Source organism: Mirounga angustirostris, unplaced genomic scaffold, assembly GCF_029215605.1.
Source record: "Mirounga angustirostris isolate CCGP_5_RB_7025 unplaced genomic scaffold, mMirAng1.0.hap1 SCAF_6, whole genome shotgun sequence".
NCBI lineage: Eukaryota > Metazoa > Chordata > Mammalia > Carnivora > Phocidae > Mirounga > Mirounga angustirostris.
In genome coordinates this window covers 154,572,420-154,582,198 of record NW_026991714.1, presented here as the reverse complement: position 1 = coordinate 154,582,198, position 9,779 = coordinate 154,572,420, and the positions used below count along the sequence as shown (strand labels likewise).

At 51.1% G+C, this 9,779-nt stretch overlaps 1 protein-coding gene across 3 annotated transcripts; it reads right to left on the bottom strand.

Annotated features, from left to right (window-relative positions):
- Positions 1-5,911: 5,911 nt before the first annotated feature.
- On the bottom strand, positions 5,912-9,778 carry ZNF511 (zinc finger protein 511). Of its 3 annotated transcripts, XM_064595508.1 has the most exons (7): positions 9,626-9,778; positions 9,129-9,202; positions 8,657-8,858; positions 8,350-8,474; positions 7,110-7,259; positions 6,837-6,942; positions 5,912-6,286 (listed from the first exon to the last, which is right to left on the bottom strand). In XM_064595508.1, exons 1-6 carry the CDS (start codon positions 9,776-9,778, stop codon positions 6,873-6,875), a joined length of 774 nt encoding a protein of 257 aa, XP_064451578.1. In that variant the 3' UTR covers positions 5,912-6,286; positions 6,837-6,872. The 3 variants fall into 3 exon arrangements, with proteins under 3 accessions (XP_064451578.1, XP_045735080.1, XP_045735081.1); XM_045879124.3 differs by lacking the exon at positions 6,837-6,942; XM_045879125.3 differs by lacking the exon at positions 6,837-6,942 and having other exon boundaries at positions 8,657-8,747.
- Position 9,779: the final 1 nt, after the last annotated feature.

Genomic DNA, 9,779 nt, shown 5'->3' with positions numbered 1-9,779 from the left:
CTTGTTGGTTACTCATCTTTGTACCTGTTACAGGCCTGTTTGGCTGGTCTGTTTCTTCTTAGTCTTAGCATCTGTGTCTCTCTAGGAACATACCCGTTTAGTCTGAGTTACCTGAATTTGTTGGCATAGAACTGTTCATAACGTTACTTTCTAGCCCTTTCTATCTCTGTTAGGTATGTAATAATGTCCCCATTTTCATTCTGAAAGCTGATGTAGGATTCTTGACAGCACTTGGAATATACCATCCTACAACTTTCCGGCCTCCATTACTTCTGATGGGAACCCACCTCTTAATTTTATTGAGGTTCCCTTGTAAGTAATGAGTCATTTGGTCTTGTTGCTTTTTTATTTTTATTTTTAAAGTAAGCTCCATGCCCAGGGTAGAGCCCAATGTGGGGCTTGAACTCACGACCCTGAGATCAGACCTGACCTGAGATCAAGAGTCGGACACTTACCCCTCAGGTGGTCTGGTCTTGTTGCTTTCAAGATTTTTCCTTGTCTTTGACTTTCAGCATTTTTATTATAATGTATCCAGACTCTCTCTGCGTTTATCCTACTTGGAATTCACTGAGAGTCCTAGATCTTAGGTAACTTGTTTTTTGTTTTTTTTTAAGATTTTATTTATTTGACAGAGACAGCGAGAGAGGGAACACAAGCAGGGGGAGTGGGAGAGACAGAAGCAGACTCCCCCGCTGAGCAGGAAGCCTGATGCGGGACTTGATCCCAGGACCCTGGGACCATGACCTGAGCCGAAGGCAGACGCTTAACAACTAAGCCACCCAGGCGCCCTGGTAACTTGTTTTTCAGTAAGTCTGGGAAGTCCTTAGCCAGGATTTCTTCAGTTTTTGCCCCTTTCTCTCTTCTTCTAGTGTTCTCATCATGTGTATGCTGGTGTTCTTAGCGGTGCCCCATGTCTCCCTGAGGCTCTTTTCATGTTTCTTCATTATTTTTCCTTTCTGTTCTCCAGCATACACAATCTCAATCTATCTTCATGTTCATTTATTCTTTCTCCTGCTAATTCAGCTCTACTGCAGAGCCCCTCCAGTGGGCTTTTTAAAAAATTTCAGTTATTGTACTTTTCAACTCCAGAATTTCCACTTGGTTCTTTTTTAAAATAATTTCTATCTCATTATTGATAATCTCTATTTCGTAAGACATTATCCTCATCCCTTCCTTAATTCTTTACCATAGTTTCCTTTAGTTCTGTGAAATGTTTACAATGGCTACTTTGAAGTGTTTTCTGATAAATATGACACCCTGTACTGCCCACAGGCAGTTTCTGTTGCTTGCTTTTTCAGATATATGGGTTGTACATTCCTTTCTTTGCATGCCTCATAATTTTTTGTTGGAAATTGCACACTACAGTTAATATAACATAGCAACTCCGGGTACTAATCCCCCTCCTCTGGGGCCTACTATTATTTATTTGCTTATTTGTTTAGTGTCTGGCTCGATTATTTTAGTGAAGACTATTCCTTTCCACCTCCCCACCCCAAACGTGCTGAGCCTCTGATGTGTGTGGAAGGACCGTGCGGCTTTGGGTAGCCCACAGTCCCCCTGAGATAACAGTGTTTGCCCAGGAGACCCCCCCTTCCCTGGCACCTGGTTGCCAGCTGATTGCTCTACTCTTGTCAACAATGCCCTGGGCTTGTAAATTCCTCTACAAACTAAGCCAATCAAGTTCTGGCTTCCTTGGTTTCAGAGGTCAGTGTTTGATATTTGTTTGACTTCAGGAGGCTCCTCCCAGTTTCCTTATTTCGGGGTTCTCTCCTGTGAACTGGCCTCTGATTCAGCCTGGATCCTGACTCTTCCCCCACTGCTCTTATCCACTCTTTCACTGCTTTGAGAATGCCCTTGGGGCGCAGTCGGCTAAGTGTCCAACTTTTGGTTTCCGCTGAGGTTGTGATCTCAGGGTTATAGGGTTGAGCCCCACGTTGGGTTCTGCACTCAGCACGGAGTCTGCTTAAGACTCTCTCTCCCTCTGCTTCTGCCCCCACCCCCCTTCTCTCTCTAAAAATAAATAAATCTTAAAAAAAAAGAATCACAATGAGCTCAAAGGGTTAAATATATTTGATCTGTTTCATTCAGCTGCAGTTGTGATTCTCAGTGATGCTCAAGCTATCATATCTCTGGCCAGTGGGACCCTAGTTAAGTTGGCTCCTGAGTCCAACCTTAGCATCCCTTAGTAACTTCCTTGACTTCTAAAAATGAATCCAGGCTTTTCAGTAAAAATACTGATTTAACAATATACCCATATTGGAATATGCGAAATATATGTAGTCAGCACATAGCAATGCTTCTAATTCAAATTTAGGACTACAAGGTTTCTATTAACTTCATTGATCTTAAATCTGTATCTTCTTTTTACCATGCCAAAAAAATTCAGTTCTCAACACTATTTGGGACATTTGAGCTGTTTTCAGTCTTTAGTCATTAAAAATTGTACTGAATAAAATGTCTTTTAAGTAGATCTTTTGAATTCTTGCCAGTGTGTGTTTAGGATCTATCCTTAGAAGCATATCTGCTGGGTCAAAGGGTAAATGCAAATGCAATTGTGTTAGATATTGCCAAATCCTCTTGGGGGTTTCAGCACTCAGCATCACCCAGTCAATGTGTGGGATGCCTGTTTCCACACAGCCCTGACAACAGAGTGCAACCAAACTTCTGGGTTTCTGACAATTGAATGTGTAAAAAAAGGCCTCAGGGTATTTTTATTTCTAACTCTCTTGCTGTGAGTGAAATGAGGGGGTCTGTTTCTCTCAATGTGATGTTCTGCTTTGGCTAAGGGTCATGCAACAGCGACACAGAAAGGACATTTGTAGGAAAAGTGGACTGGACTGAAAATCCCTACCTAACAATTCATCTTAAAATGACCCAAGATTGGAAGGACCCCTGGTCACAAGACAGAAGCAGATACTAAGTTTTGCTGGAAGAATTCAGACATGTCAGAGAAATTCCCGAAGAAAAGTTCCAAAAAATATAAACTCACAGTCAAAAATCACAAAATTCACCAGGAAACAAGGCACCATGAGTGAGTGAGCAGAAGAAATGGACAAAAGAATTAGACCCACAGAATCTTCAAATATTGATATTATCACTCAGTAATGTAAAATTAGTTTAATATGTTTAAAGAAATAAAAGAATGAATTGAAAATGTGATGGATGAAAGCTATAAAAATACAAGAAATCAGAAAAACAACACAAAACTAACAGAATTGAAAATCGTAACTACTGAAATTAAAATCTGAATGAGTTTAACAGCACATTTGATATAACTGATAAGAAAATTAGTGAACTAGAAAGTAGAACTGAAGAAATCGTCCAGAATGAAGCAAAGACCCCTACAAAGGAATGGAAAATACAGAAGGGCTGGTGAGAAACACAGCTCACTGAGGGAGATGGTCTGAGACACGTGTGGCTGGAGTTTGAGAAGGAGAAGGAACGGAGAATCGGGGAGAGGCAATGTGTGAGGAGATAAGACCCCCGGCTCACACAACGGAGTGAAGAGCCAGCAGGTACACAGACGCACTCCCTTAACTGTCGAGAGGAACCACAGAACAGTAAAGACGGAGACCAGACAGAGCCCTTCTGAGGAACGGTGACAAGACTGACCGCTGAACCCTCAGCAGCAGCCATGAGATGAATGAGACCCTCACCCGACTTAGGGAGAAAACTGCCGGCAAGGGCTGTATTCCTGACCAAACTCTCCTTCCAGAACAAGAACAGAACAACTTTTCCAGGCAAAGAGAACTGAGAACGCTCGTTCCTCCTGACCCTCACTAAAGGAAATTCTCAAGAGATTCGTTAGGCAGGAGGACAATGTTTCCAGCAGAATCAGTGCTAACTGTGGGGCTGCGGAGTGTGTGGGGACACAGACAGGACCCAGAGGCCAGTGTCCACCTCTCATCACACCCATGGCTCCAGGTGGTGGAATCGAACATCCACAGTCCATGGACTGTTTGGGGGGAGGGAAAGAATACCGATTAATCTTAGATCCGAACAAGTAATCACATATTAAAATTTCTGAGATAACATGAGAGAGTGCCTAACTTCCCAAATATCAGAATGAGAAAAGAAACCCACTCCATCCAAAATAAGGTACAAAAAGAGAAAAGAAAAAAAAGGTGAGCCAAGGGGCATTGAGCAGACTCATGAGGTTCTGAATATGATTTTGAGGAACTCGGCAAAGCCTGAGGACATGGTGCCCCCAGGACAAGAGCCAAGACTGGTGCTCTGCCCTGCTCCCTGTGAGCCTGAGCACTTCACACACCAATTAGGAACAAATGCGGTCACCCCAATGGGCTGTGGTCTCCCAAATAACAACATGTTGAATATTTAAACCTACGTATGATAATCCCATTTCCCACCACAAATAGACTAATGCAAACTCAGCATCCTCAAACACTGACAGCCTATCCTTAAGTCCTACTCCCATGCACCCTGCAATCAAGCTCTTCCTTGTCATCAACGTGTCGAGTTTCCCCTTGACATTGGACCTGGAAACCACACCCAGGTTTGGCAGCAGAAACACTCTCTCTGAAGTTTGACATCCTCCATTTCTCAGAAGAAAAACCAGGACAGACTGAACGAGCAGCTTTCTGGATAGGGCCGAAGTGAGGATTGGAACCCAGGACGGACAGGCCCCCCAAACTACACGACAGTCTTACTGGGGCTGACATTGTGGACAACGACGTTTAGCACAACGTGCTGCAGTGAGAAAGGCCAGTGTGCTCCTGCAGATGGCGGGGGCAGTGCAGGGGGCCATGCAGGGGGGCTGGGCAGGGGGGCCGTGCAGGAGCTGGAGAAGGAAAGGTCCCTGAGGGGAGGTGGACAGAGACAGAATGGGAGTTTCGCAAGTTAGCATTGTCTCTATGTTGTGCTTTTAAGAGCCAAAGAAGGGACTCTGGGTCAGCCCTGACACCCCCCCCAGCCAAGGCTGGTCTCTGCCCCGCCACCCTCCATGAAGTGCACGCTAGGTCTCCTGTTGATGTCCTAGGACCTGCACTTTAGGTTTTGTTTTTTTTCTGTAGCACTTGGTAACCCACCTTTAGAGCTTTTCCTGCGTGAAACTACGGCTGTGACATGACCCCCCGACAGTCCCTTTGCTCCAGATTCCGGAGAGCCACAGGTGTGGCCCCATGCCAGGAGCTGGGGCACCAGCCTCCATGCCAGGAGCCACAGATGACCACCAGCTGCCTCCAGCCAAGCCCAGAGCCTGGAAAGGACAGGCTGGAGGTGAGGTGGGGAGGGGCAGGCCCATCCTCCTGCTGCTGGCTGAGCTGGAGCCCTCAAGCCAGCAGTCAGCACAGAAGCATCCCAGGCGCATGCCCGATGGAGACGGGGCCTCCAGAGAGAGACCCTGCTGTCGGGTCCCCACTCCACCAGGTGTAGCCCTGAGAGCCCCGACTGTATCAACACCGAGCTGACCCCGCTGTTTCCGTTCAGGTGCTGCTCCCAGCACTGCTTCCCCGGTAGCTGCATTATGCTCATCCACACGACGGTACAACAAGTCCGCTCTGTTCCTGCCGAGCATGTGCCAGCCAGGCCCTGGAGCTCTGACCAGAGCCCCCACCCTCGCTGCGACACTCCCTCACTGCCCCATCACGGTCTTTCCTTGGAGAAGCCACCCTGGCTGCACTGCCCCCCGAGGCACGCATGAGCCTTCCCTGGTTCTCACTAAACCCCATCAGGTCTGATCGCTGGTGTGGTGAAGGGGTGACCCAGGAGCCTCTCGTCAAGCCATGAACATCAGCAACTCAGTGCTGCACCTTGCCCTTCACCCCCTGGGGGTTTGAGGCTTCGTAAATCTTCCTGATAACCCAGCACTGAGAACAGATTAGCCGTGGGTAGCTGCTGCTCACTTCTGTACCCAGTTCAACAACATACAAGTGACAACTGGAGACTAACTGGAGACTGTTAAAAGCAAGTATTTACGTGTTTACAAAGCACATCCTCAGGACGGCCCCCGTTTCATTCCCGAGCATGTGTCGGGACCACTTCTGGAACTGGTGGGTCTGTCACTGCTTCTGCGGTCACACAGTGGTCCACCGAGGGACTGGCATCGAGGATCAAGGGTGGCAAAGGCCTGGGTCCTAGGGCAGCCACACCAGAAGGCGAGAGAAATCGCACTACTGACCCCGTGTCCTGCGAAAGGCAACCGCCCCCCTTGGGGTCTGCTCGGAGGCCCATGGCTCTCTGTCCACATTGTCACTGGTGTTCCTTTCTTTTCTTGGTGCTTTTAAATCCTCGTGATGCACCCTGACCGAAACAGATGGTAGAAGGTATTCTGAAAAGGAAAAAAGTCCTTATACTAAACCATTACGGTTTTTGCCAATAAAAAACCCAACTCATAAAAGCAGCATCATCATGAGTATGCTCTTCTTGTTCTGGGGGGGCTCCTTCTCTTTCACTTTGTGGGACATTCAGCCCATGGGCACTCCTTTCCCTGGATGCCCTGTACCCCAGGCCCCAGGGCAGCTCCCTTCCTGCGGCTAGCCAGCTGCCTCGGACCTGCTTCCTGAGGGACACTCTCCCAGCCGGCAGCGTGCTTGCCTGGGACACTCGGCCAGGAGGGCCATTGATGCCAAGCTTCCAGGCCCAGGCTTCCTGTGACCCAGCATCTGGAAGAAGCCACGGGCATCCAGGACCCACTTGCAGGCCAAAGTCTGGGTGGGAGCGCGAGGGCAGCGGGAGGGATACAAGCCCATCTTCCTGTCTGTTTGCATTTGTTGGCAATCTCTTTTCTTCTGTCCAACATTTTCCCCAAAATTAGACTTAAAATCAAGTTTAACCCAATAAGAGAATAATTAGTATGAGAAAGACTTGTAGATCATAACCTTAGCAACTACAGCCAGTGGTCCTTCTATCCCAGTTTAGGCCACGATGCAAACAGGAGGGGGTGCCTTGCCTTCCGGGGTCCCAAAGCAGGGCAAGCACAAGAAACTGAGACATTCAAGAGAAACAGAAATAGGCTCTCAACCGCTGCGGAAGCCAACACTCCGACCCAGCATCTGCTTCTCTCTGTGAGACTACCACCCAGGGTCAAGCCCAGCGTCATCCTCATAAAACACACATTCAGAACTTGCTGCAGACAGACGGCAGGTACTAACCTGTGGCTGTATATCCACCGCTCGCCCACGGGTTCTGGGAGGGGGGCTGCGTGTTCAGAGCAGACTTCCATGGCGTCCCCTCCCGACTGCTCCCCATCAGCCCCCAGAGCTTCTGCCGACATTCGTACAGCGGCCACCGGCGTGGCTGGGCTGTGGAGACAGAGGGGTGAGCGGTGGCCCCTGTGACCCTGTCTTCTCTCACGGACCAACTCACCACAAAAACACTACTGTTTCTTGCAAAAATATTTTATAGCTATCCTGGCATACTGTAATTCTTAGACTACCAAGACAAAGACAAGCATTACGACAAAATCCCAAGTGAACATTAATATAACAGGTGCCATGTTTATAAGCTTAGTAACAATTACACTTTATCTTTTGAAAATAGTATTTCTGGGGTGCCACGTGGTAAATGCCTACCAAGGGAGCTGAAAGTCTTTTCATGACCATACGTGAGAAATGTACTAACGTTAACTACAGAGTACTGAGAGTCTCCTCCCTAACCCCTACTGGACCCAGCATTGCAGGGCTTTTCTCCTTGAAATGATCCCTCCAGAAGGAGAGAGCTACCTCACATCCAAAGCCTCCCACTGTCCCATGCTGCAGTGTGCTTTCAGAATTACATTACTTTAAAGAGCAAAGTCCCGCTGAGAGAAACTGGTCTGAAAAAACCTCAATCAACACAATTCTCAGGAGGTTCTGAAGGACCACTCAAAGAATCACTTGAAAGAGGCAAAGAAATACAACACAAATTCAAGAATTACCCCTGAAGCATTTCCCAGGTGCACTCTTAACAGTGACAGTGGCAAAGAGCTTTATTGTCAAGTCACCAACCAGACAAAAAAAATCACAGGGTCAGTGTGAGGGGAGGGCCTCACAGCCTGGGACAAATTCCCAGGGGCTGTCAGCACCACGTGGGGCCGGCACCTGGGAGGGGGGGCGAGGTGCAGGTACAGCTCTAGTGTGAGTGCAGAGAAAGGGGTGATGCTCCTAGACGCCCCGGGGGCAGACAGCGCTGAGACCCCACTCATTCCCAACAGAGCAGCAAAACCATCCCCTACTGGTTCAAGCCCTCCTGACGAACAACTGCTGATCGGTCAGTGATTCCGTATCTGCAGCTAAACGTGACATAAGTAATGCAGATGCTTCACTACAGCACCATCCTTAGAATCTCTACACCCAAAATGCTCTTCTAAATTCAATGGCCTGCAGCTTTTGCTTTGTGTCCCGCCTCGCATACCCTCTGCTTTTCTTCGGTTTATCAAATCGGAAGTCGGCTGGGTAGAGGTGACGTCTCACCAGGTGATCCTTCCTGTCTTTGCTGGTCTTGAACTTCTCTGTACAGCCTTCCACCAGGCACTGATACTGAAACGTAAATGATGTCACCTCTGTCCTGACCCCCACCTCCATGGTGCCCCCTCACCTGGCCCCTGACCCCCACGGCGCTGGTACCCACTAGGCAGACAGCTCAGGAACAAGCCCCCCGCCCCCTCCCCCCAGCCCCAGATGACTGCACTTGGGCCCAGTGGACGCGACGCATCACCCACCATGTCCTGCCTTTCGGACAGGATCTGGAACAGCGAGTCATGCCACTCCAGTATGTGGATGTCCAGCAGGTGGACGGAGGGGAAGGCCCGTCTGCAGAAGGAGCAGACGTTTCTGTGCAGAGTGTGGTAGTGGTGCTCATAGTCCTCCAGGGAGTCGAACACCTGGCAGCACCCTGCTACCTGACAGGTGAACTCGGGCACCCTGGCGAAGGAAACCACCTCGTGGGAAGGCCACTCTGCTGCTAACAGAGGGCCTCAGGCTGCCGGTCCACACCTGTCCTCCAAGTAGCCTGATAAAGCATTGATGTTTCCTTCCCAATCCCAAACCACATTCTCGCGGGCCAGCTAGGAGGCGGCCAGGCCAGACCAGAGGGGCGTGGACGGTGGCTGGGCAGAGAGCGAGGCAGCAGGTCACCCGCTAGGGGCGGGCGGGGCCCGGGGAGGGGGCGGTGCTGGGCCCAGAGCCACTCACCTGGGCCTCTCAGGCGCCCCTGTCACCTGCGTGAGCACGTCCTGGAGGTAGAGGTGTCGCTGCACATCCCCGTCCTGCGGGACACGCACGTGGTGGGCGGGGCCGGGCGCGGTAGTCCCGTTTCTCCGGCGTCCGCAGGCTCCGCCCCCACCATCGGTCCCGCCCCGCAGGCCCCGCCCCCACCCATCGGCCCCGCCCCGCAGGCCTCGCCCCCACCCATCGGCCCCGCCCCGCAGGCCCCGCCCCCACCCATCGGTCCCGCCCCGCAGGCCTCGCCCCCACCCATCGGTCCCGCCCCGCAGGCCTCGCCCCCACCCATCGGCCCCGCCCCGCAGGCCCCGCCCCCACCCATCGGTCCCGCCCCGACTGCAGGCTCCGCCCCCACCCAACGGTCCCGCCCCACAGGCCCGCCCCTCCCGCCGGCCCCGGCCCCGCCCCCGCCCGGAGTCGGCCGCATCCGCGTCGACAGCTACCTCCTCGCCGTTTGGCTCACCCACCTCGAAAAACTCGTGGTCCCGCGGGAAGCGCACCCGGCGCGCCGCGAAGTGGAAGGGCGGGGCCCCAGCCGCGGGGTCCCGCTGCACAGGCAGCGGCTCGGCCGCCCCGGGCGCCCCCACCAGGCGGGAGTGCAGCGCGGGCGGCAGCTGCATC